Genomic DNA, 27,945 nt, shown 5'->3' on the forward strand with positions numbered 1-27,945 from the left:
ATGCAAGCAGGCTTCTTCCACTGAGGCCATGGGTTAAGGGTGAAAGGTGAAAAGTTTAAGGGAAAATGAGGGGAAGTTTCTTCACTAAGGGGGTGGTGAGAGTGTGAAACGAGATGCCAGTGCAAGTGGTGCACGCGAGCTCGATTTCAACATTTAAGAGAAGTGTGGATAGGTACATGGATGGGAGGGGTATGAAGGGCTATGATCTCAGAGAAAGTCAATGGGAGTAGGCAGCTTAAATTGTTCAGCACGGACCTATTGGGCCGAAGGGCCTGTTTCTGTGCAGTACTTTTCTATGACTCTATGACTGCTCTTAAATTCCCTTTAATCAAAATTTTTAGTTATATCGTGCTTTTTTAAAACTTTTTTTTTTGACACTTGGTTGCACCACATACTGCTGCTCGTGGCACATCATCCAGATTTTTCAACGTATAAACTCGATACTTCCCTTCTTCCTTCCTTGTTTTCTGCTGATGACTTCCAGTCGCAATAGGCACCCTGTCTGCACTATCCTATAAGTAAATATAAATTTTTTATTTCACATTTATATACCATAAAAAGATTTTGAATATATTAGGACTACATGACATTCCATGTTATTGCAATTTTTCTCCTAATTATATCTTATGGATAGTCACAAATAGAAATGGATGGGGAACCAGAACTTACTTTTTGGAACTGAAAGCAGCAAGCCTTTAAGACTGCATTGGAAAAAAAGAATACTTTAAGTAATATAGGATCACTCAGAAACTACAAGTAGCAGATTACTCCTGGGGCTGAGAAAGTAACCTTTTAGATCTCATCTTCTGTCCCATCTATCATCACCCAACTTTGACCCCTCAACAAGATAAAACCAAAATTTTTACTTCCTACTTTTTGCCTTCTGTTTTAAAGGAACCCTAATTGCAACAGTTACAATACTATCCTCAATGTACTGAATTCACTCCTGCCCACTGGTACTGGAAACTCACCAGAAGATTTACGGATACCATTTGTTCTCTCCTTAGGAACACACGGCACAGGTGCATCCTTAGAAGAGGAGGCAGTCTGCACAGATGGACCATTCAAAAACCACTTAATAATGCCATTTACATTGTAAAATACATGCTGGCATTTATGCACGTTTTATTCCATATCTGCACTTTAATCTCTAACTTTAAGTTTTATATAATTCTTTATTCTTTATAGTTATTGAATGTTGCTGTTTTGTTTTACACGTTGCCCCCGACACACCACAGTAAATTCCAAATACATGTAAACGTATACGGTGAATAAAGTCAATCCTTGATCCTTCAAAGGCCCACTACAGACCCAGGAGTGAATGATCAAAGAAGACCCCAGGATTGAATAACCCCCCCTACAACTGGGTGCCCAAATATCTGGCTAAAGTGCTGCCAAAACCTGAGGACCAGCAGCTTAAAATAATTAAATTGGTGCTGTAATCTCTTGCATTTAGCATACACATGGGGTACAGGAACAGCAGGCAGCCCAGGAGTCAAGAGAATCAGCTTAAAAATCTTCTGCACGGCACTGTTTTGTGCAGTGCTCTCCACTCCAGATCTCCAGTCTAAATGGGAGGGACTCCTACATAAAGAAATCTCCACTGACGATACCCTTCTCTCTAAGTGGGACATCCTTTTACAAGGGTTTCCAACCTTTTTTTATGCCGTGGACCTCTACCATTAACTACGGGGTCCATGGACCCCAGGTTGGGAACCCCTGGCTAAGCACCAGTTGAACAGACTGGCACAGCGTGTGAGATGTTAGACAAGGGTGAAGAAGTGGAGAACGACGTGGTCAGAAAATGCCTCTGTGCGATTTGAAATGGCATCGGGAGGTGGCTCATGTTGTGTGACAGGTACCCAAGGAGGCTTTCAAGGACTGGAACTGACAAACATGTAGAACGGAACAGAGATCAGCTTATTCAGAACTGTCCAAATAGCCCTAAGCCATCGTAACTCCTATTGCAACAGGACTGTCAACCATGAGGTTCAGTGGCATGCAACTTACTCCTCCAACACCTTGTCGGTTCCTATATCCAGTCAGAGTGTCCTCCACCGTGAAGGCCTAAACACGAGGACTGTTAACACCTTTACAACTTCCAGATGTGACATTTGTTCTCCTGGATAACTTTAAAACCATTCCTCTTCAAAGATTCAAACTCATTCAATACTTCACTGCCTCATTTATTAATTTACCTCCAGTTTTGTTGTTCTTGTATTCACTGATCTGCACCAAGTCCTGACTCTGGCAGTTTAAATTTTGTCTAGAAACCTTCATTGGTCTGATCTCTCCCTTTCTTTAGAACTTTCCCCAAATCTCAAAGGTCTCTGCACTATGTAATTCTAGTGCAAGACTTACTCCCTTTTTCCACCAGTACTGCCAAATCCCTCAGCCCTGGGCTTGCAATTCTCACCCTGACCCTTAATGCTTCTCCACCACTCTTTTAAATAAGTTTTGACTACTTGTCCTGATTAATTCCAACAAAGAAACTTCAACCGGAGATATGAACTTGGTTTCTCATTCCACAAATTCTGCCTGAGCCGCTGAGTGTTTCCAGCATTTTTAGTTTTACCTTCTAAGATCTCTCTACATCACTTAGTAACAATTTGCTTACTGTTAATGCTCTTTGATCTGCTGTGTTAATAGTGTCACGTCAAAGCAAAGTGTTTTTGCGTTCAAGATTCAAGATTGTTTATTGTCATTCTTCAGTACTTACTTACATACTGCCTGTTACATCGTTGGCACTTAGGGCAGCAATGAAGTTTGACCATCACACACAGATATAGGATTCTTCATTGATGTTTCTGTAACAATTTTTTTTGACCAGTCAGTGTTGTTACCCCTCACCTGAACCCCTGAATCCAGAAAGCCAGTGGACCACTCTAAGTCTGGCATCTATCCTTTGACCTGCTTGGCATGGGTGACGCTACCAAGAGCCAAAGCATAAAGTCCTGACTCCAGCCTACATAGCTTTCTAGGTCACTGAGGCATGCAAACCTCCAAACCCTACGACAAGCTTGTGGTCCGCTCGGAGGTCTTTCTTCGGTACAGGAGCGTAAAGGGGTATGAGATGATTGTTACTCCGGATTCAGTCATTTCGCTCTGTACTGAAGAACAGCAATAAACAACTGTGAATCTTGATTCTTGCTTTCAGAACATTCACAATCACACAATTTCCAGCACAGATTAATTAAGCATCACCAAAGGTGAGTACTATATGCTGGAGCACAAACAATCTGCTGGAAGAACTCAGCAGCATCTGTAGGGGGAAAGGAATGGCTGAAATTTCAGGCTGAAACCCTGCATCATGAATATCCTAACCCAGAGATGCTAAGATCTAACTGCAGTATTCATACAGCAATCTCCACAGAGGTATTTAGCTCGGACAGTTGATATTTTTTGCTATAACTTACCTCATTCCAATCATCTTCAACGTTCTTGGATTTGGATCTTTTTGTTTTCTTGTTGTTACAAGGAGCTTCTATGGAATGAAACAAATATTTCAGTGGTGGTGATTCATGACATTTAAATATTGAGTAAGAATAATCACGTTCTGACTGCGTCATAGCCAATCAGAGTCTTGTCTTCAATTTTCATCACCTAAATTAGCACAACACTTTACAGTACCAATGACCCAGATTCAATTCCCGCCGCTGTCTGTAAGGAATTTGTACGTTCTTCCCATGACCACGTGGGTTTCCTCCAGGTGCTCCAGTTTCCTCCTGCAGTCCAAAGGTTGGTAGGTTAATTGTCCTATGATTAGGCTGGGGTTAAATCGGGGATTGTTGGGTGGCGCGGCTGGAAGGGTCGGAACAGCCTGGTCTGCACTGTATCTCAATCAATCAATCAATCAATAAATAAATACAGGAAGACATTTAGTCTAAGCTGATTCCCAATAGTGTTAGTTATAAGAAAAGACTGGTCACATTTGAGCATCAGTTCAACTTGTAAGTAATTATCTGTGATCCTTTTCCAGGTAGTCTCAATTCAATGAATCAGTATGTAAATGATCTACCCTATAAACAAATAAATAAAGTCTCATGAAAAAGCTGAAGATATTAAGGTGAAATTGTTCTAATCATATCCACATCACAATTTAAAGATCCTGCTACAAACAGTGAATGGAGGCATTATTGAAGATGCATTGCCAGCGGAAGAATTTTTATCCTGTTATCAGTTTTTATCCCCAAAAAATTCCCAAGATCTAACTTAATAGATGCGTAAAAAAAAAATCTGATTCGTACTTCGATGGAACGATTTCTTGGGGCATAGGCAAATTAAGCAGATCTCTTACGTTAGGTCTTTTAGGAGTTTGAGAATTGGTATGTCACCAAAGACACTTCCAAATTTCTACAGATGTACCATGGAGAGCATTCTAGCTGACTGCATCACTGTCTGGTATGGAATAGAAGTGCAACTGCACAAGATTGAAATAAGCTGCAGAGAGTTGTAAACTCAGTCAGCTCCATCATGGACACTAGCCTCCCCAGCATCAGGACATCTTCAAGGAGCGGTGCCTCAAAAATGCAGCATCCATTATTAAGGATCCCCATCACCCAGGACATGCCCTCTTCTCATTGCTACCATCAGTAAGGAGGTACAAGAGCCTGAAGACACACACTCATTATTATTATTATTATTCAGGAACAGCTTCTTCTCCTCTGCCATCTGATTTCTGAATGGACATTGAACCCATGATCACTACCTCACTACCTTTTTTAATTTCTGTTTTTGCACTATCTATTTAATAGAACTTTTATACATATACAGCATGTCACTCGCTTCAATTGTTTGCATGATTTGTCTTTTTTTCCCCTTTCACTTGTGCATCCGGTGTTGGTCTTTTATTTTTTAATTAGGTTCTTTCAGGTTTCTTGCTTTGTGGCTACGTGTAAGCAAACAAACCTCAAGGTTGTATAATTTATACATTCTTTGATAATAAATGTTCTTTGAATCTTTGAATATATGTGTGTGTGTGTGTGTGTGTGTGTATTTCTCACTGTAATTCACAGTTTTTATTATTATGTATTGCATTGTACTGCTGCTGCACAACAAGAAGTTTCACAACATATGCTGGAGATACTAAACCTGATTCTGACTCTACTTGTTCAAGCAAATGAGGAGTTGTGTGCTTGTTTTGAAACATCCTGGCAAATTGATGTACAGCTAGCTCCAGACCACTTTCATCAATTTCATTGTTGTGGTTGTGGCTTAAAAATCATCCAAAATTGAAATGGTCAACTTTAGTAATTTTGTTTTAAAATTCTTCACTTTATTTTTAGCTCACATTCTGTCTATACTAATGGACACATAAGTGACTACACATGCTGGAATATGAAGCAACAGAACAATCTGTTGGAGGAACTTAGCAGGTCAAGTAGTAACCGTAGAGAGAAAGAAAATGTTGATATTGCATTTCGAAACCCTGATGGGTTTCTGATGCAGGGTTTGTCCCAAAACTTCAATAACCTGTGGAATTCATTGCCATAGGTGGCTGTGGAGGCCAAATCACTAGATATATTTAGGCAAAGATTGATAGATTCCTGATTAATCAGGGCATGAAAGGATATGGAGAGAAGGCAGGAGATTGGGGCTGAGAGGAAAATGGATCAGCAAAGATGAAACAGCAGAGCAGACTCGATGGGCGAAATTTAATTCTGCTCCTGTATCTTATGGTCTTATGATCTTAATTCACTTCCTCCCACAGATGGTATTTGGCTTTCTGAGTTTCACCAGCAGCTTGATTTTTCTGTCCATAACAAGGCATTTCAACAAGATTATTTATATAAGACCCATCCTTCAGCAACTTTTTAGCCTCTCAGTTTGGGTTTATTTGAATCCTGCATCGGCACTTTCTTTCCCAAATGTTGGTGCTGACAGATTGCCCCACTGTCTTCATTATTGGTCATGTTTGTTTCTGTTATAAACCTACTGCCTTATTTAATTTAAAATGTCACACCTTTGAATAAGGGTGTTTTGTAGAGAATGTATGTACCAAAGAAAATATTAACTTCTACTTGTTCTGATACGTTGGAGAAACTGTGAATTTTGTCAAATTGAACATAACCAACAGTTACCTAGTGATCCTTGACTGGAATTATGTTCGGAAAGTTCAGCACCTCCATTTCTCTTGTATCGAACAGCAAATCCAAACAGAGAAAGGCGTTCCTGCCACAAAAGACAAGGATTGAAGCCAGAAGTGCTTTAGTATTGTGTGCTCCTTCGTATGTGAGCAACTGACACATTTGTATTCTCACAATGATTATACAATCCAAATATACTTCCATCAGAAAGAACCTCCCATACTGCAGGTACATCCTTGCACTGTGAAAATTAATGCCATATCACACACTAATAGCATGTAAGCCAGCAATGTTATGCCACGCAATGTCACACAAACACACTCCCACTCTGCTAATTCACTCCCAAACCACAGAATACTGTCATTCCAATTACACATTTTTCTCTATTCCATCTTTCTCCGACTCCTTCATCATCTGAACTTTTATAGTCCGTGTCTCTCTTGGATTATGAGGCTATCAAAATTATGGCCTTCACCCTGCTTTGTGCAGCTAGATCCTGGACTTCCTGTCAGATCACCGACAGATGGTAAGAGTGGGCTCCCTCTCCTCTGTCCCTCTGACCCTCAACACAGGAGCCCCCCAGGGCTGTGTCCTAAGCCCCCTCCTTTATTCTCTGTATACCCGTGACTGTGTCACCACCCACAACTCCAATCTGCTAATTAAATTTGCAGATGATATTACATTGACTGGCCTTATTTCAAATAATAACGAGGTAGCCTACAGAGAAGAAGTCATCACCCTGACCCAGTGGTGTCAAGAAAACAACCTCTCCCTCAATGTCGCAAAAACAAAGCAGCTGGTTGTGGACTGTGGGAGGAATGGAGACAGGCTGATCTCTATAGACATCAATGGATCTGGGGTTGGGAGGGTGACCATTTTCAAATTCCTCAGTATATACATCATCGAGGATCTAACTTGGTCTGTACATACCAACTGTGTCGTGAAAAAAACACAGCAGCACCTCTTTTATCTCAGAGAGTTGAAGTTCGGCACGAGTCCCCAAATCATAAGGTTTTTTCTACAGGGGCACAATTAAGAACATCCTGACTGGCTGTATCACTGCTGGCATGGGGATTGACTTCCCTCAATCACAGGGCTCTGCAGAGAGCAGTGTGGACAGCCCAGTGCATCTGTCGACGTAATCTTCCCACTATTCAGGACATTTACAAAGACAGGTGTATAAAAAGGGCCTGAAATATCATGGGGATCTAAGTCACTCCAACCACAAACTGTTCCAGCCACTACCATTCTGAGAAAAGGTACCGCAACATTAAAGCCAGGACCTACAGGCTCTGGGACAGCTTTTTCCACCAACCCATCAGACTGATTAATTCATGCTGACACAATTGTATTTCTAAGCTACATTGACTGTTCTATTGTGTATCTTGCTGTACATACTATTTATTACAAATTACTATAATTTGCACATTGCACATTCAGATGGAGATGTAACGTAAAGATTATTACTCCTCATGTATGTGAAGGATGTAAGAAATAAAGTCAGTTCAGTTCAATGCAGGGAAGATATGTTACCCACTCTCACCCCACAGTTCCATTTCTACTTCTGCCTCTCACTCTCTCATTATCTACATTCTATCTGAAAAGAGGAATTTTCAATTTCTCTTTAACCATCTATTTGTTGGTTCTTTTGGAATTCCTGATGTACCTGCCTTTGTTTTCCATCACTCTCCCTGGTCCTGCTCTCCACTGACCTTCATTCTTCCCTTTGAGTTCACTTCACCTGTCTCTCCACACTCTTTCACACTCTACCTCAAAGGGTGGGATTTCACTTCATGCCATAGTGTGAAATGATCGAGAAAGGTATAGGATTTTGTCCTTATATTACCCTTAAGTTTCATTATTAATATCGTACAAAGGGGAAGATAGATAAAATATCAATTGTTTAAAGTAATTGAACACAAAAGCGCAGAAACAGGCCCTTCAGCCGATCTATTCCATGCCAAACGATTAATCTACCTAGTCCCATCGGCCTGACCAAGACCACAGCCCTCCTTACCCCTGCCATCCATGTGCCTATCCAAATTTCTCTTAAATGTTGAAACCGACCTGCATCCACCATTTGCACTGACAGCTCATTCTACTCTCATCACCCTCTGAGTGAAGAAGATCCCCCTCATGTTTCCCTTAAACATTTTATCTTTCATCCTCAACCCAAGTCCTCTGGTTGTAGTCCTACACAACCTCAGTGGAAAAAGCTGCTTACATTTAACTATCTATACTCCTCATAATTTTGTATACCTCTATCAAATCTCCCCTCTGTCTTCTATATATATGTACATACATATATTATTCAAGGAATAAAGTGCTAACCCATTCAAACTTTCCCTATAACTTAGGTCCTCAAGTCCTAGCAACATCCTTATAAATTTCCTCTGCAGTCATATTTTACATCTTTCTTGCAGGTAGGTAACCAAAACTACACGTTACCAGAATCAGAATGAGGTTTATTATCACTGGCATGTGTCATGAAATTTGTTAACTTTGCAGCAGCATTTCAATGTAATACATAATATAGGTGTCCCGCTTGGTGGCGCAATAATATCAGTGCCGGACTCCGGAGCAAAGGTTCCCGAGTTCCAATCCAAGTCGGGTTGAGCGTCAAGCTAGCAACTCGGCCTCGTAAAAACAAGAATAGCTTGCTATGGAAACACCATCATGACGGTGCCCCGATAACTCCACTGCTGAGATAAGGGCTATTCTTCTTCTTCTACATAATATATGAAGAAGAAAAAAAATAAGCAAATCAATTACAGTAAGTATAGAATAGATTAGAATAGTGTAAAAACAGAAATAGTATATATTTTTAAAAAGTGAGGTAGTGTTCATGGGTTCAATATCCATTTAGGAATTGTATGGCAGAGGGGAATAAGCTACTCCTGAATCACCGAGTGTGTGCCTTCAGGCTTCTGCACCTCCTTTCTGATGGTAACAATGAGAAGAGGGTACGTCCTGGTTGATGAGGTCCTTAATAATGGATGTCGCCTTTCTGAGGCACCAACTCCTTGAAGATGTCTTGAGTGTTATGGAGTCTAGTACCCAAGATGGAGCTGACCAATTTTACGAATTCCTGTAGATTCTTTTGGTCCTATATGGTAGCCCTCCCCCCACACCATACCAGATAGCGATGCAGCCTGTCAGAATGCTCCCATGGTACATCTACAGAAGTTTTCAAATGTTTCAGTTGACAAACCAAATCTCTTCAAACTCCAAATGAAATATAGCCAGTGTCTTGCCTTTATAGCTGCATCAATATGTTGGGACCAGGTTAGATCCTCAGAGATCTTGACACCCAGGAACTTGAAATTGCTCACTCTCTCCCCTTCTGGTCCCTCTATGGTATGCGTTCCATAGTCTTACCCTTTCTGAAGTCCACAATCAGCTCTTTTGTTTTACTGACATTGAGTACAAGGTTATTGCTGCAACACCACTCAACTAGCTGGTATTTCTCGCTCCTGTACGCCCTCTCATCTCCATCTGAGATTCTACCAGTAATGGTTGTACCATGAGCAAATTTATAGATGCCATTTGAGCTATACCTAGCCACACACCCTTGACGTGCATGCCAGTCTTGATCGTCAACGAGGAGGAGATATTATCCCCAATCCACAGAGACTGCGATCTTCCAGTTAGGGAGTAGAGGATCCAACAGCTGAGGGAGGTACAGAGGACCAGGTTCTGTAACTTATCAATCAGGATTGTGGGAATGATGGCGTTAAATGCTGAGCTCTTGTCAATGAACAGCATCCTGACTATGACAGAACAGATTGGCAATGCTAATTCTCCCGCTAACCTTGCCACTTTGCCCGGTTAGTCACCCATCTTCGTTCTGTCCCTGGTCTAGTTTCCTCAGTAGTTCACACAACTTTGCCCTCCCATTCTGCAATTCTTGGGAGTTCAGCATTTACACACCCCATCAGTAAAACAATTGCTAGCTTGGCTAATCAAAACAATCCCTTCAGTTAATGTGCTCTTACTGGTTTATAACTCATAAAAATGAGGATTCCAGACACAGACATTCCAAACAATTTCATTTATTTTCACTCACACCGGTTTGTTTCCATTGGTTTGTAGACTGCAGAACGGTCCCAAAAGACCCAAGGGACAGCTTGGGGCATCCTAAATTAATGCCTGGGTTAAACAAGCAACACCACCGGTGGGGAGACAATATCCTTTTATATTCATCTGAGCATGTGGGTTTAACTAAGGCATTTGTTGTGGAATAAAACTATAACTGTAGGATGTTAGAATCCCTGTTTAAAATATTCCAGTTCTGCATCTGAAGTAATTATTATGGTCTGGTCACTTGGTTATCATTCCAACACCCACCCGCAGACAATTAGTAGAATTCCTTGGTCCTTCTAGGCCAGGAAGAGACAGATTTAAACCCTCAGTCAGACTTTGCTAGGGAGATATGGAGGTTGGAGTTGATGTTTAGTGGGTAGTTATATTGGAAAATTAAAGACAAAGTGTGTCGTGGGGAAAGCCTCTGCATATTTGTAATTTTTTGTTCATACATGTTTGTTTTGAATTTGTCTATTTGTAAATATTTTTCTTCTTCACAACCTTTGGGCAGTTTTTGCACTTTTTCCACCTGGCACCTTTGCACTTTGTGTTGTTGCAACTTACTAACCGGTGACCCTCATCAGACATGCTTACCTGCACCTGATTGTCCAGGTGTGACACTGAAAGAGGTGTTTGTATTGTGCAGATAATCTAAGGGTGTGTGAAGAGCCATTGAGATTGCATCTGCTGTAGATCTATTGTGGCGATAGGCAAATTGCAGTAGGTCCAGGTCCTTGCTGAAGCAGGAGTTCATTCTAGTCCTGACCAACCTCTCAAAGCATTTCTTCACCGTAGATGTGAGTGCTACTGTGCAATAATCATTTAGGCAGCTCATGCTACTCTTCTTAGACACTGCTATAATTGTTGCTTTTTTGAAGCAGGTGGGAACTTACAACTGTAGCAGTGAGAGGTTCAAAATGTCCTTAAATATTCCCGCCAGGGACTTCCGGTTGGCAGCCATATGGAGTAGTCGCAGAGAACGGGCGCTCCATCCTACTTATTATCTTCACACTCCTTCTTCCCCCTTTTCTCATACCACGCTGTTGGACTTCTTGCTCTTCCCCCTGCCTGCGACTATGCTCGCTTCACAATAACCTCAAAGAGTACTAAATCCAGGAAAAAAGGCAATTCAGCGACTGGCTTAATAGTAGAGGCTATCTCCACGCTACTAGACCAACACCGTGAGGCGTTAGCGGCCGAATTTAAATCTTCTTTCAGCCTGCTGGAAACAAAACTCAACCAAATCCAATGCAAAGTGGAGGACCACAGCCAACGCCTACCCTCTCTCGAGCTCACTACGGACGACCTGTGCCAGCGCGTCAGTGAGCTGGCCATATCAAGCTAATGGCTAAAGTTACTGACCTGGAGGGCTGGAGCAGACTGCAGAACCTACGCACCCTGGGCCTGCGGAATCTATTGAAGGCTGGTGTCCTACTGAATTTTTTTCCAGTCTGCTTTGTGAGATCTTCGGGAAAGAGATGCTCCCATCCCTGCTGGAGATTGATAGCAGCTAAACCAGCCCCAGGACAGAGACCGCGCCCGGTCATTCTTCGCCTGCACCGCTACCAGATTAAAGATCTCCTGGTTAGAGAGCCCCGGCGGAGAGGGAAGCTAGAACACCACGGCCAGCAGATTCGGGTTGTGGAGGACTACTCTCCCGAAGTTTTGAGCCTGCGAGCCGAGTACAGAGAAGTAATGATGGAGCTATACAACTGAGGACCCAGGCCTTCCCTACTATACCCTGCACGGCTCTGTATCACACCTCCCAGTGGTGACAAGAAGTAGCTATGCTCGTTAGACGAAGCACGGAAATGTATCGACAGCCTCCCCACTACACCGAATTCTTCATAAACTACTTTTCTCCCATACCCTCTGCCAGGTAATGTTAGTGGTGCTTGGGTAGCGAGGTCTGGTCTGACTTGGCCGGGTTAGGTACTGACTACTACGATAGGTGGAACAATATTCACTCTGACTGCTCTCTCAAGAGAGTATTTCCTTTTACCTCCAATTCAGTGAACTCTACAACCTTGTGTGGGAAGAGCACTGGGTGAAGTTTGTTTATTTTTTAAACTTTTTTTCAACTATCAGTTTATATTTCTGTCCTATGGTTCATTTTTCAGAGCCATGTTTAATAAACTTTGGGGGAATTGTTTTGTCTCTCACTAAGCACAATGTCAGTTTAGGAGTGTTGAATGCTTACTGTTTCCTTTAAGTATCAATAATGGAGTTGAAGATGACACTACGAATGGCAGGAAGTTGTACTGTTGGATGACTATTGTTCTTAAGAACTTGCTGCTATGCTCTCTGGCAGCTGTCTTGTGAGTTGGGTGGGGGTGGGGGCAGAGTACTCCATTGCCAGTACTGTTTTAAGAACCCTTAGTAGTCCTTGTTATACAGGATTTATCTCTGTCCTGTTTCTCTTTGCTTTACATTTTTGCCTCAGTGCTGATACCCGAAATCTTGACATTGCTTATGCCTATCAACCCATATCTCTTTTAAAGGAGAATAGTTAGTTCGTTAAATTTTGTGAGCTGGAATGTCAAGGGGCTGAATCACCCTGTTAAAAGAAGGAAGATGTTCTCACATCTCAAACAATTTAATACAGCAATTGCATTTCTACAAGAAACACACATTCGCAGTTCTGACAATTCCCGTTTTATGTCACAATGGGCGGGGCAGCACTTCCACTCCACTTTTCAGACTAAAGCCGGGGGGGGGGGTCTCAATTCTCATAAATCAAAACGTTCCCTTTGAGCTCCACAAAGAGGGGGAGATCTGAAATGATAGGAGAAGACAGGAGGGGGAGGGATGGAGCCAAAAGCTGGACAGTTTCGGATCTCCCCCAACCCCTCCCACTTTCAAATCTCTTACTAGCTCTTCTTTCAGTTAGTCCTGACGAAGGGTCTCAGCCCTAAACTTCAACTGTACCTCTTCCTGGAGTTGCTGTCTGGCCTGCTGCGTTCACCAGCAACTTTGATGTGTGTTGCTTCGAATAATTTACCCACTATTGATGTCAGGTTCATGGGGCCTATAATTTCCTGGATTATTCTTAAGAGTTTTTCTGAAACAACAGAACAACATTAACTATCCTCCTGCACCTCACCATGGCTAAAGATGACTTAAATATCTCTGTGTGGGTCTTGGCAATTTCTGCACTATCCTCTCACAGGGTCTGAGGGAACATCTTGTCAGACTCTGGGAATTTATCCACCCTAATTTGCCTCAAGACAGCAAATACCCGCTCTTCTGTTATCTGTATATAATCCATGACCTCATTGTTGCTTTGCCTCACTTCTATAGATTTTGTGTCCATCTCCTGAGTAAATACAGATGCAAAAAATCCATTTAAGATCTCCTCTATCTCTTTCAGCTTCATGCACAGATGACCACTTTGATCTTCCAGAGGACCAATTTTGTTGTTTGCTATCCTTTTGCTCTTAATATATCTGTAGAAGCCCGTGGAATTCCCCTTCACTTTGTCTGCTAAAGCAACCTTATTTTAGCCTTCCTGATTTTCTTCTAAAGTATCCTCTTGCCTATTGGCATACAGAGTGGAATAGGCCCATCTGGCTCTTCGATCCTCACTGCCCAGCAATCCCCAATTTAACCCTAGCCTAATCACAGGACAATTTACAACGACCGATTAACCTACCAACTGGGTACATCTTTGGACTGTGGGAGGAAACCCACAGGGAGAATGCACAAACTCCTTACAGACAGCGGTAGGAATTGAACCTGGGTGGCTGGTACTGTAAAGTGTTGTGCTAACCACTACGCTACCATGTTGCCCCTCCTCAAGTGTCTCATTTGCTCCTTCCTGCCTATACCTGCTATGCTCATCCTCCTTATTCTTTACCAGGGCCTCACTATCTCTCAAAAAGCAAGGTTCACTAAACCTGTTATCCTTGCTTTTTTATTCTGACAATACGCTATGCAATTATACTCAAGTCTTTTGTAGTGTGCTCTCCCATTTCTCAACTCTCTATAACTTTTCAATAGCAGGTAAATGAAGTTGGAATACAGCCATGATTTAAGACTATTGGAAAGGCTTGAAGGGTTGAACGGCCTCCTCTCATTCGTGTGTGAACCAGAGATCCTAGACAGAATAGAGAGTGGCTCATGAGTTTGGTCAAGTTGCAGCTCTCAAGTTGGTGCTGAGATGTGAATGTAAGCACATTACAGAGATAGTTTAGCTTGATACCTAACCTGTTTGGTAACTAGCTTGGGTGTGTTTTATTCTGCAACTGGATGCCTGAAATAGCCATCTCCTTCACCTCCTCTAATATCCCCTATTTCAATTAATACATGTTAAAAGATTTAAAAGGCTTGCTGCTGCTGTGATCAGGTCAAGGAAGATGTTTTAGTTTAATTTAGATAAGTTCTTTTTTGCAATGACTTACTCAATGAAGTTCAGATCTTATCATTATTGTGTGCAGTTTGGTCACACCATCACAGAAAGGATGTAGAAGCTATGGAAAAGGTGCAGAAAACCTTCACCAGAAGATAATAGATATAAGGCGAGGTTGGACAAACTTGAATTGTTTTCTCTGGAGCACTGGAGGCTCACAGGAGACCTGATAGAAATTTACAGTATAACATTATGAGAAGTATAAACACAAGAGATTTACAGGTGCTGGAATTCCAGAACACACACGAAATGCTAGAGGAATTCAGCAGGTCAGGTAGCTTCTATGGAGAAGAATTAACAGCCAACGTCTTGGGCTGAGACCCTTCATCAGGGTTGAAAAGGAAGGGGGAAGAAGCCAGAATTAGGAGGTGGGCAGAAGGGGGAAGATTACAAACTGGAAGGTGACAGGTGAGGAGGAAGGTAGGTGGATAGAGGAAGTGGGGATGAAGTGAAAAGTTGGGAGCTGATAGGCAGAAGAGATAAAAAGCTGAAGGAGGAGGAATCTGATAGGAGAGGAGCATGCACCATGGAAGAAAGTGAAGACAGAGGAACCCCAGAGGGAGGTGGTGGACAGGTGAGGAGGATAGGATAGACAGTCAGAATCTTTGTCCCAGGATAGAAAGTCAAATATGAGAGAATATACAGTTAACGGGGGGGGGGGGGGGGGGGGGGCAGGGGGAGTTTAAAGAAGATGTGTGTGTGGCAGGTCTTTTTTAAACATACTGTATAGTGGTGATATAGTGGCATCAGTGCAGGACTTCGGGACGAAAGGTCCCGAGATCGAATCTAGCCGGCTCCCCTGCATGCTTTCCATCCGTGCTGGGTTACGAGCTGGTGATCTCTTTGGAAACTCACCCAGCAGAAGGCAATGGCAAACCACTGATGTAACTTGCCTCGTACGTGGTCCACTTCAGAGAGGCGTGGAGGGAAATCATCCGCTAACCGGAGAAACTCCGGATGCAGTGTACCTTTCTTTTCCTTTTTGTATAGTGGTAGGTGCATGGAAGGCACTGGCAGGGGTAGTCATGGAAGCAGATAGGATATCAGCTTTCAAGAGGTGTTTAGATAGGCACATTGAATTGAATTGACCTTATTACTTACATCCTTCATATACATGAGGAGTAAAAATCTTAACGTTACGTCACCATCTAAATGCGCAATGTGCCATTTATAGTCATTTATAATACATATTATGAACAACAGGACAGTCAATATCACATAGAAATACAACTGTATCAACATGAATTAATCAGTCTGATGGCCTGGTGGAAGAAACTGTCCCGGAGCCTGTTAGTCCTGGCTTTCATGCTGTGGTATCGTTTCCCAGATGGTAGCAGCTAGAACAGTTTGTGATTGGGATGACTCAGTTCCCAATGATCCTTCGGGCCCTTTTTTACACACCTATCTTTGAAAATGTCCTGAATAGTGGGAAGTTCACATCTACAGATGTGCTGGGCTGTCTGCAACACTCTCTGCAGAGTTCTGCGATTGAGGGCAGTACAGTTCCCATACCAGGCAGTGATGCAGCCAGTCAAGAAGCTCTCAACAGTGTAGAAAGCTCTTAGGATTTGGGGGCCCATACCAAACTTCTTCAACTGTCTGAGGTGAAAGAGGCACTGTTATGTCTTTTTCACCATACAGCCAGTACGCACAGACCACATGAGAACCTCAGTGATGTGTAAGCCGAGGAACTTAAAGCTGTTCACCCTCTCAACCCCAGATCCATTGATGACAATAGGGGTTAGCCTGTCTCCATTCCTCCTGTAGTCCACAACCAGCTCCTTTGTTTTTGAAACACTGAAGGAGAGGTTATTTTCTTGACACCATTGTGTCAGGGTGATGACTTCTTCTCTGTAGGCTGCCCCATTATTACTTGAGAATATGAGGGAATGGTGGGGAATATGGATCATGCGCAGGTAGGAGAGATTTTAGTTTAATTAAGCATTGTGTATGGTGCAGACATTGTGGGATAAAGGACCATTCCTATTCTGTGTTCTGTTATGTTCTGTGATCACTCCCTTAAGTATCTCCAAAACATACAAGAGATGACAGTCAAGACAACTTTAAAGCTCAAGTATCAGAGAGTTTAAAGTACCTGTACTTTCACCCTCTGAGCTTCTTCAGCCATCTTCTTTCCAGCATTTATTCTCTTTTTGAAGTCATGTTTCTGGATGTAAGACAAACAAAAGTATGCCAAGTTCTCGTTATACAGGTTCACAATCCCTTATCTGAAATCCTTGGGGCCAGTTGCATTTCAGAATTCAGAATTTTTCAGATTTCAAACCCCCCCCCCCCAACGATACCAAGAAACACTTATGCTCAAGTACCTTATTTAACCTGTCTCAGTGCGGTGGACTTTAGGACCCAGTGGCACACCAAACCTACGCACATCCTCCTATATACTTTAAATCATCTCTAGATTACTTACAATACCTAATACAATGTAAATACTATGTAAATAATTGTTATACTGTATTGTTCAGGGAATAATGATGAGAAGAAATTTTATTTCCAACAAAAACATTCAATAAAACATAAAAGTATACAGCGTCAAACGAACCCAATCAAACACATGGTAAATTACTTATTGGAATAAATGTAGAACGTTGCTGTCACTGCCACTATAAAACTTCAGTAACTTGTCTTTCTGTTTATTTAAATCATATACAGTGGTAGTTCCGACACTATTTTCTTCAGTAAGATGCCGCAGTCACACCGCAATCAGGCTTCTGCAATAACTCCACTTTCTGCATTATTGATAGAGAAGATTCTTTCTCTTTTTCTCACTGTTACCCACAGGGGTATCTGCAGCTCTTTTTGACATTCTCACAGTGAAATTAAACACAAAGTCAACAGTGAACACAAAATATCAGCGAACAGCAAATGCACGTGTAACCAGTACGAGCGCTGAGCCACAACTGACGTCTGGCGGCCTCTGCTAGTGCTGCCTCGTCACACCTAAGTGACGTCAGCTGTTGGAGAAAAAAACTTCGGTTTTCAGAGCTTTTTGGATTTCAGAATTTCGGATAAAGGAATGTGCACCCGTACTTGGGGGGGTTAATGGAAAACATTTCAAATTAGCTCCTCTCATTTATACCCAATCCTCTCTCCCAAATTAACATAAATATGCCCTACAGTATTCTAAAGGAAATAATAAGGATATTTAAATGTTTAAATAGTGAAAAGGAAGTGACATTATCTCACAAGCTATTTCTTTTGAAGCTTATAATCAGAGATAGGTTTTGAAATCGCAAGATTATTGTTCCTTTTTGCACCTTGTGGTGCATTAGGCAGCATATTTTATCATTTCCTTAACTTTTTTTATGAGGCGAAGGTGCAAGCTCAACGCTCAACCCAGCATGGATGAAAAACCTGCAAGAGCCAGCTGGATTCGAACCCAGGACCATTTGCCTTGAAGTCCAGTGCTGACACCACTGCACCACAGCAGGGTAAAATCACAAGATGCTGCTGTGTAAACAAATACAGCTGTCCATCAAAATTACAGACGTCTCAAGTCAAGTTTTCTGTCACCTAACTATATACCACACATGAAGACAAAGTTTCTCCAGACCAGGGTGTAAAGCACAGTAGTACATATAACACACAATAATTTAGGAAAGTAAGGATAAAATCTACAGATGAATTACGTATAAATAAACAAACTAATGTGCATACATTAAATATTGTCAGGTACAGAACAACTAGTGACACTTTGAATGTGATGCGAAGGGGAATTCAGAAGTCTAACGGCCTGAGGGAAGAAGCTGTTTCCTATCTTATGCACACTACATCCACACTACGCCGGATAATTTTGAAAACGCCGGTTTTGTGTAAAAACTACGTGCGTACACACTAAGCGTTCTTCAAAGTATCTCTGTCCACACTAACATGGATATTTAGGCGAATCTCCTCTACCGGGCATGCGCAGGACACACACAGAAAACGAGCGAAGAGGAAACGGTATACTTAGTGCACATTTGTCCAGTTACAGAGTAGAGAAACTTCAAAGGAATTGCTCTTGGCTCTTGCACAGGAGGAATTAAAACTGAAAAAACAAATACTGGAGCATATGGAGGCAACCGACAGGGAGTTCACGGACAGTATGACCCGGTTGACGACGAACATTGAAAAACTAACTAACTCTGTTGCATTAATAAAGCACCTTGTTAAATGTATAAAACATGTCTGCATCAGTGTTATCTTGTATTTCCATACAATGTTACATTAGGCTGTTACACATCTATTGTCAGAGAAGTACTTGCATAAGTAGGTAAACCACCTTCATACAAGCAAGGACACAAAACAGAGCAAAGTGAGTATACTTATTTACTCAGTAAGCTATGGGTCAAAGTATTTGGTGAGTACATTTCTAACTCTTCTGGCTTCAGTCTCATTGCTGTCTGTTCTGAAATTGTTAGGTTATGTGGGGGTTGCGTTCAAGAAAACAACAAAATGCCGCGCTGTGGCCATCTGTTCCGGCACATCATGACAGCGTTCTTAAATAGTCAAAAAAGCTCACTTTACAATTTCACTCTCGCACCGTTCACACCGACTGCGCATTATAACAGCCATATGGCAGTGCTTGCGCAGTACCAAGCAGAAGCAGAAAAAGCATTGTTGTTGTGGTGTTGTCATGACAGCATTTTTAAATCTCTCCGTTTACCCCATACACACTACAATGAATATTAGGCGTTTTCAGATTTATTCACTCTAGAGACCATTTCTGAAAATCTCCATTTTCGGGGGATGAAGACGCCACTTTAGTGTGGACGGAGGGTCAAGAAAAAGCTTCATTTTCAAAATTATCCGGCGTAGTGTGGACGTAGCCTCAGTCTCCTGCCTGATTGTAGAAAGCCAAAGAGGATGGGTGAGACTCTTAATATATCTAAGGGCCCTGTGTACACAGCACTCCTGATAAGTGTTCCTGATGCTCACTGTTCCCATAACAGATGGAGATGCAACTTGTCAGGACACTCTCAGTGGTGTTCCTATAAAATTCAGGAAACATGTAGGGGTTGGGGGAACCTCATTTGCCTCATTCATTGCCTTATTCAAAGAGCTGATATTGAGGGACCAGGTGAGGTCATCTGTGGCATGAACTCCCAGGAACTTAGTGCACTTAACTCTTTCTATGTGGCAGCCATTATGTATCTGTAACTGATCATCATATCTGTATAATAACTTGTTTTTCAATGTGTGCAAGTATGTAGACATATTTGCTAGTTTGGGGAATGTAGGTCATATGTATGCAGATCCATAGGCAGCAAATCAACAGATAACAAAAACTGAGTGGAAAAATAGGCTGGATTATTATTATAAAAGTCTTTTTCTGTTCAACAAATAATGCATATGTATATGTGTCATATTATACAATCAATAAAATGTCTTAAAGCATTTCAAAATCAAAATGAAACTAAAAGCAATACTCTTCTGAAAGTAGGATGTACTTTAACCCATGCCTGCTATATAGAATGTAGGCAGACCACTTCATGCTTGCCCTTTCACTGTTGTGATGACGTGGTCCAACTTATGCTGGCCATCAGTTGCACACGTTGGGCTGTTGGTTGGACACATTGGCATGAGGCTAACAACATGAGTCATCAGCTCAGGTTAAAATCCACCTGCAATTCTTGGAATGACTGGAGCCACTGTTAGGAGTGGTGAATCTGACTTGGGATCACTAACAAATACCTAACACATGGGACTCCAAGGCTTTCAGATGCTGTGCCGTATATTTTGGTAGAAGAACTGAAATGAAGAAGAATTTGTGAAGAATTCTCCAGACACAAACTCTGAAGGTAGTGAAGCAGAGAGTCATAGAGGCCAATGCCAAGAGCCATGGACCTGAATGTCGTACCCTGAGAAGTTTAGTAACTTCACAAGTGTCACACTCAATGAATGCATCTTCAAGTGATATATCCGTGAGGCCCTTCATTGGTCGAGGTCATCCACAGATGTTGCATCCTGGTTGTCTACGTGGTACATAAACCAGAGCAGTATGATAGGGAGAGCAAGCTGTTGTCCATGCAGCAGGCTCCCCCTCTCCACGCACCTAACAAACCAAAAGGAATGGCAGAGACCAATACAGGAGTTGTCAGTCAGCACTGAAATCAACGTAGGACTGCCTTAGGGACTCCAGCTATGTTTTTATCCTCAAGATTTACCTCCAAAGCCTTCCCCATAAGTGGGTATAGCCGCAAGGCAGCAGAGGTTTGAGATCAAAGTTTTCCTTTTCCTAGCTGAGCTGCCAACCACGGCTGACGAGCCCTATCTGCCTGAAGCAACAAGTTTTAAAGTACCAGTAACATACCTTTGCCCCTACTAATTATCAGTAGAAATGGTTCCACCGGGCTTAGTAGCTAAGCCGCACATGAAGGTCAGGAACTGGACTTGTTTGTCAGAACACAAACGAGAAAATTTGCAGGTGCTGGAAACCAAAGTATTACACAGAAAATGACGGAGGAGCTCAGTAGGCCAGGCAGCATCAATGGAAAAGAGTAAACAGTCGTTTCAGGCTGAGACCCTTGGTTGTCAGGGGCAGTGGTGCAGTGCTAGCCGGAGCGCATCCGGTACCTCTTTAAGAAAAAAGCCAAAAAGACCAAGCTAATTAATTAGGTGCTGCCCAGGGTGATTTGAGTATCTCAGAAATTGCTGATCTCCTGGGATTTTTACACACAACAGACTCTGGGGTTTACAAAGAATGGTGCCAAAAACAAAAAAAATCCTGCGAGTGGATTTAACAAGATGTTTTCGCTCACAGAACAGCCTTTTCTTCGGCTTTTTTTTTAAGAGCTGCTGGACGCGCTCCAGCTAGCACTGCAACCCTGGTCAGGGGCTATTTGAGACACATACCATTGGGAGAATTTAATAGTTAACAGGAACATATCCCCATTAACACCCCCAGCTACAACTATTGCAAGTCTATGACTTGCAATACTACTCAAAAACAATATTCAGCTCACAATGCCCAATATTCACTATCAATTAGGATTTTGATCTAACATCTATATGGTGCCATTCACCCTCATACATTTAGTACCACACAAACCTCAAGATCACATTTCACAACTTGCAAATGCTGTCAATTTTTCCGTAGTGACAGCTAGTTCACCCAGCTTGATTACCCCATCATTTGCAAGACAAAGTGGTATGCAAGTTGAAGCCAGGCAATGAGATGGGAACAGGTGTATTGAACATAAAATATAGCAAGGTGTAGCACAGTCTAGGCCCTTCAGCCCACAATGTTGTGCTGACCTTTTTTTATTTTTCATTTTAGAGCTATAGCACGCAACAGGCCCTTCTGGCGCAACGAACCACACTGCCCAGCAACCCATCTATTTAATCCTAGTCCGATCACAGGACAATTTACAATGATCTTTTCATTGCCAACTGCCCACGGGACATCAACTGTCTCCACTCCATCACTTCTCTCTGCAACTCCAACCTTACTCCTTCTGAATGCTCTGCTCTCCACTTCCTCCACACTAATCCTAACCTCACCATCATAATCCGCAGAAAAGAAGGGGGGAGGATAGTGCTGTCATAGTCTGGCGGACTGACCTTTACCTTGCTGAGGCCCAGCAACAACTGTCAGACACCTCCACTTACTTATTTCTCGAACAAAACCCCACTAAGGAGCACCAGGCCATTGTCTCCCACACCTTCACTGAATTTATTAACTCTGGTGATCTCCCATCCACTGCCACTAACCTCATGGTTCCCTCACACCTTCTGTTTCTACCTCCTATCCTAGATCCACAAGCCTGGCCATCCAGGTAGATCCATTATTTCAGCTTGTTCTCGTCCCACTAAACTCATATCTGCATACCACAACTCAGTTTTATCTCCCCCTGGTTCAGTCTCTTCCTACCTACATCTGTGACACTTCATACACTCTGGATCTTATCAATTATTTCAAGTTCCCTGGCCCCGAGCATCTTATTTTCACCATGGATGTCCAGTCCCTATACACCTCCATCCTCCACCAGGAAGGCCTCAAAGCTCTCCCTTTCTTTCTGGACACCAGGTCCAACCAGTTCCCCTCTACCACCACCCTCCTCTGACTGGCGGAACTTGTCCTCACTCTCAATAATTTCTCCTTTGGCTCCTCCCACTTCCTTAAACAAAGGGTGTAGCCATAGGTACTCGCAGGGGTCCTAGTTATGGCAGCCTTTTTGTCAGCTGCGTGGAACAGTGTATGTTACAAGCCTACACTAGGGTTACTCCCCAATTTCTCCTACGCTACATCAAAAACTGCACTGGTGCTGGTTCCTGCACCCATGTGGAGCTTGTTGACTTAATCAATTTTGGTTCCAACTTCCACCCTGCCCTCAAATTTACCTGGTCCATTTCCAAAAGCTTCCCTCCTCTTTCTCAATCTCTCTGTCTCTATCTCTGAAGACAGGTTGTCTACTGATCTCTATTATAAATCCACTGACTCTCATAGCTACTTCTTCCCACCCCATTACTTGTAAAAATGCCATCTCTTTCTCTCAATTCCTCCGTCTCCGCCGCACCTGCTCTCAGGATGAGGCTTTTCATTTCAATACGAAGGAGATGTCCTCCTTCTTCAAAGAAATCGGCTTCCCATCCACCACCATCAACGCTACCCTCAACCACATCTCATTCATTTCACACACGTTTGCCCTCACCCCATCCTCTCGCCACCCCACCAGTGATAGGATTCCTCAAGTCCTCACCTACCACCCCACCAGCCTTGGCGTCCAACACATAATTCTCTGTAACTTCTGCCATCTCCAATGGGATTCCACCACCAAGCACATCTTTCCCTCCTACACCCGCCCCAACTTTCTGCTTTCCGCAGGGATCGCTCCCTAGGCAACTCCCTTGTTCATTCATCCCTCTCCACTGATCTCCCTACACCTCCTTCCTCACTACCATTCAGTGCCCCAAACAGTCCTTCCAGATGAATCAACCTGTGAGTCTTTTGGGGTCATCTACTGTATCAGATGCTCCCGGTATGGCCTCCTGTATATCGATAAGAACCAACGTAGATTGGGAGACCACTTCGTCAAGCACCTAAGCTCCATCCACCAGAAAAAGCAGGCTCTCTCAGTGGCCATCCATTTTAATTCCACTTCCCATTACCATTCTGACATGTCAGTACATGGTCTCCTCTACTGTTGGAATTAGGCCACACTCAGGTTGGAGTAGCAACACCTTATATTTCGTCTGGGTAGCCTCCAACCTGATGGCACGAACATTGATTTCTCGAACTTCCGATAATGGCCACCACCCCCACCCTTTCACCATTCTCCATCCCCTTTTCTCTCTTTCACTTTATCTCCTTGCCTGCACTCTCTGGTGCTCCTCCCCTTTTTCTTTCTTTCATGACCTTCTGTACTCTCCTATCAGATTTCCCCTTCTCCAGCCCTGTATTTATTTCACTAATCAATTTTCCAGCTCTTTACTTCACCCCTCCCCTCTCCCAGTTTCACCAATCATCTGTGTTTCTTCCTCCCCTCCCCCACCTTCTAACTCTGACTCCTCATCTTATTTTTCTTGAGTCCTGATGAAGGGTCTCGGCCCGAAACATCAACTGTACTCCTTTCCATATAGACGGTGGGAGAAAACTGAAGCACCCGGAGGAAACATACACTTTCATAGGAAGGATGTACAAACATCTTACAATGGTGTTGAAATTGAACTCTGACACCCTGAGCTATAATAGTGTCGAGCTACAGCAGTGCCCCCTTAAACCTACTCTAAGATCAATCTAACTCTTCCCTCCCACATAGCCCTCAATTTTGCTATCATTATGTGCCTAACTAAAAGTTTCTTAAATACCCATAAAGTACCTGCCTCTACCACTACCTCTGGCAGGTTGTTCCACGCACACACCACTTTCTGTGCAAAAAAACCTTACCTCTGACATCCTCACTATACTTACTTCCAATCACCTTAAGATTATGCCCTGTCGTATTAGCCATTCCCACCCTAGGACATATCTCTGGCTGTCCACTCGATCTATGTCTCTTATCATCTTGTACACCACTATCACGTCACTTCTAATCTTCCTTCTCTCCAAAGAGAAAAGCCCTAGCTCAGTCAACCTTCCCTCATAAGACATGCTCTTTAATCCAGCTAGCATTCCGGTACCCATGTGGAGGAGAAGTTACTAGTTTTCACTGAGATTATTACCAGGGGCAGACAGTGGGGAATGGAGGGGCTGCAGTGGTTCTGAAGCTATTAATGATGCTCTCATGCCCAATTTTCCTTCTCAGATTCCATTTCCCCTTCACAGTCCCAAGGCATTTTGTGATGGCTTGGCAAGCATATTTTACTTCCATTGCAACCTTTTACCACCTCGGGAATTTTACTTCAAATTGGTCAGTCAGTTCTGCACCACTTCACTCTCACAACCAACAGCTCAAATAACAATACTTTCTGTAATAAATGATGATGAACGAGAGGCTGGATTCACGAATGGAAGACCGTGGCCACAACTGGCCTTGAACCACAGAAGGGGCAAGCTTGCGAGAAAACATGGAGGCAGATCATACCTTAAAGTGGGGGAGTGGTTCTGTAGAGAACCAGAACCCAACTACCATTTCCTTTTCAACATGTCTTTGATTTCTAGCCTGCCTACTGCTCTGCCACTGAACTTAGCACTGAATCCAGGCATGAAGTTTTGACACACTACGCTGGAGAACTGGACACACTTCTTTCCTGGCCCATCAACATTTACAGCAGCCATGGCTTGAGTACCTAACATGTCTCCATTCAGTGGATCATTAACCAGAATATAAGTGAAGATGGAGACAAGAGACTGCTAACGCTGGAATCCACAGGGTTCTGATGCAGGATTTCAACCCAAAATGCTGACAATTCTTTTCCACTCACAGATGCTGTTCAATCCACTGAGTTCCTTCAGCAGGCTCATACAAAATGCTGGAGGAACTCAGCAGGTCATACACGTTCTATGGAGGGAAATGAACATTCAAAGTTTCATGCAACCCTTCATCAGGCTCAGCCTGAAACATCGGCTGTACTCTTTTCCATAGATGCTGCCTGGCCTGCTGAGTTCCTCCAGCATTTTGTGTGTGTTGCTTGGATTTCCAGCATCTGCAGATTTTCTCTTGTTTGTGATTCAATGTTTCATATTGAGGCCCTTCAACAGTCCTGATGAGGGATCTCAACCAGAAGTATTGACTGTTATTTACACTCTACAGATGCTGCCTGACCTACTGAGTTCCTCCAGTATTTTATGTGTATTGCTCCATATTTCTAACATCTGCAGAAACTCTCTTGACCTCCAGCACACTGCTGATTATTCATGATACAAAATATTCACAGCTTCTTTTCTTTATTTTAATTAATATTATTGGCTTAATTTACTTATGTGGGTAGTGGGTAGTGGCTCCATATGTGACTACTACAGGGCGTGAAGACCCTGCCTTACACGAGTCCTGGGCTCAGCGAGCTCCGGCTGACAGTACCCGGTATGGGCCCCTATCCAGGGTTATGGATTCCACTGCCTTGTGGGTATCTTCAGGAGAAGAGAAGGCTAAGGAGTAAACCCTACACAAATCCGGAGTGGAGCCCCTAAGGCAGTTGGATGACGTATTATGTCACCTCCCGGCAGCTCCTACAGCCAAGCTGATGCCAAATGTACTGCTTTGCCTTCCTTTAGACCACATCCTCAAGGCCAAGAGGGGGATCTTGATGTCTGGGCAGCCCAGGATCTCCATATTCATCCCCCAAGTCTGCACCCCAGAGAGGTCACTCCGGTACTGCTGCAAAGCAGCAAAACCAACACGGGAGGCAGCAGTTACGAGTTATAAGTCCAACCTGATTGGTGTAAGGTACGGGCGCTACGGGTTGCTTCCAACGGTGGGGGAGGTCATTGCATCTCACTGATCAGCTACCGCCCACCTCCATCCGGGCAGCCCCCGGACAACAGGGTGCTGACTCGCCACTGTCTGCCTGCTTCATTAGGTGCTTAGAGCTTAGATTTGCATCGAAAAGCAGACAGCTATAACTGCACCAGGCAAACCACAAAGAAAGAAGAAACCACCAGTCATGCAGCTGGCCACCTGGAACATTAGGACCATGTGCCCTAGCCTCTCAGACGACCTGCAGCAGAACAACCACAGCAGGAAAAAAGCAATCATTGACCCTCAGCTGAGGAGGCTGGACATCGACATAGCAGCACTGCAAGGGACCAGGCTTGCTGCAGATGGTGTGTTGCGGGAGAGGGAATATACCTTCTTTTGGCAGGGCAGACCACCTGAGGAACCCCGACTGCATGGCATCGGCCTTGCTGTCAAGAACAGCCTGCTATCCATGATAGTTCTTCCCACCGGCAGGTCAGAATGCATCCTTTCCCTCAGCCTTTCAACATCGTCTGGTAAAGTGAACATCCTGAGTGTCTACGCTCCAACGCTGGGCTCACCTCAGGAAACAAAAGATCAGTTTTACGAGGACCTCGACGCTACCATCAGCAAAATACCAGAATCTGAACACATCATTCTGCTTGGTGATTCCAATGCTAGAGTCGGATCTGACCACAGCTCATGGCCAGACTGCCTCAGACGCTTTGGCATTGGCAAGATGAACGACAATGGCCAGAGACCGCTGGAGCTTTGCTCCTATCGCAAGCTGTGCATCACCAACACATCCTTCAGGACAGAGCTTTCCATAAAGTCTCCTGGAGACACCCAAGGTTCGGACACTGGCATCAGCTGGACATGATCATCACCAGAAGAGCTGCCCTCAACAGTGTGCTTCTAACACGCAGCTTACACAGTGCAGACTGTGACTCGGACCATTCCATGGTGTGCAGCAAAGTCCCACTGAAACCAAAGAAGATCCACCACACCAAGCAGAAAGGATGTCCACGCATCAACACCACTAAGGCAGTGAACCCAGAACTTCAAACGAAACTCAACGACCAAATGGAAGAGGCTTTCAAAGCAAATACAGCCACAACCATGGAGGAGAGGTGGCAATTCATTTGTGACACCATCTACAACACCGCCATGTCATCCCTCGGGAAGAAGGAGAGGAAAAACCAAGATTGGTTTGAATCTCACCTGTCTGAGATGGAACCTGTCATCGATGCCAAGAGAGAAGCTCTGATCAACTACAAAAGAGACTCATCAGAAAAGAATCTCACTGCACTGAGAATGGCATGAAACAATGCTCAAAGGACAGCTAGATGCTGTGCAATTGACTACTGGCAGAACCTGTGCCAGAACATCCAGACCTGCGCTGACAATGGCAATGTTCAAGGCATGTATGAGGGGATGAAGAAAGCCTTCGGGTCCACCGCTGCTAGCAAGATCGCTCCGTTGAAGTCCAAGGACGGTGAAGTCATCAAAGACCGTGCCAAGCAGATGGAGAGGT

The 27,945-nt window shown here is 43.3% G+C and overlaps 1 protein-coding gene across 1 annotated transcript in view; it reads right to left on the reverse strand.

Annotated features, from left to right (window-relative positions):
- Window positions 1-356: 356 nt before the first annotated feature.
- LOC140198367 (zinc finger CW-type PWWP domain protein 1-like) overlaps window positions 357-27,945 on the reverse strand; it is a 142,146-nt gene continuing 114,557 nt past the window's right edge. The window contains exons 13-16 of the mRNA XM_072259464.1: window positions 16,673-16,744; window positions 6,081-6,171; window positions 3,417-3,484; window positions 357-512 (exon numbers count right to left, since the gene is read on the reverse strand). Of these exons, the coding sequence (XP_072115565.1) occupies window positions 357-512; window positions 3,417-3,484; window positions 6,081-6,171; window positions 16,673-16,744 (387 nt within the window). The remainder of the gene's footprint in view (window positions 513-3,416; window positions 3,485-6,080; window positions 6,172-16,672; window positions 16,745-27,945) is intronic.

Source organism: Mobula birostris, chromosome 5 (genome assembly GCF_030028105.1).
Source record: "Mobula birostris isolate sMobBir1 chromosome 5, sMobBir1.hap1, whole genome shotgun sequence".
Taxonomy (NCBI): Eukaryota; Metazoa; Chordata; class Chondrichthyes; order Myliobatiformes; family Myliobatidae; genus Mobula; species Mobula birostris.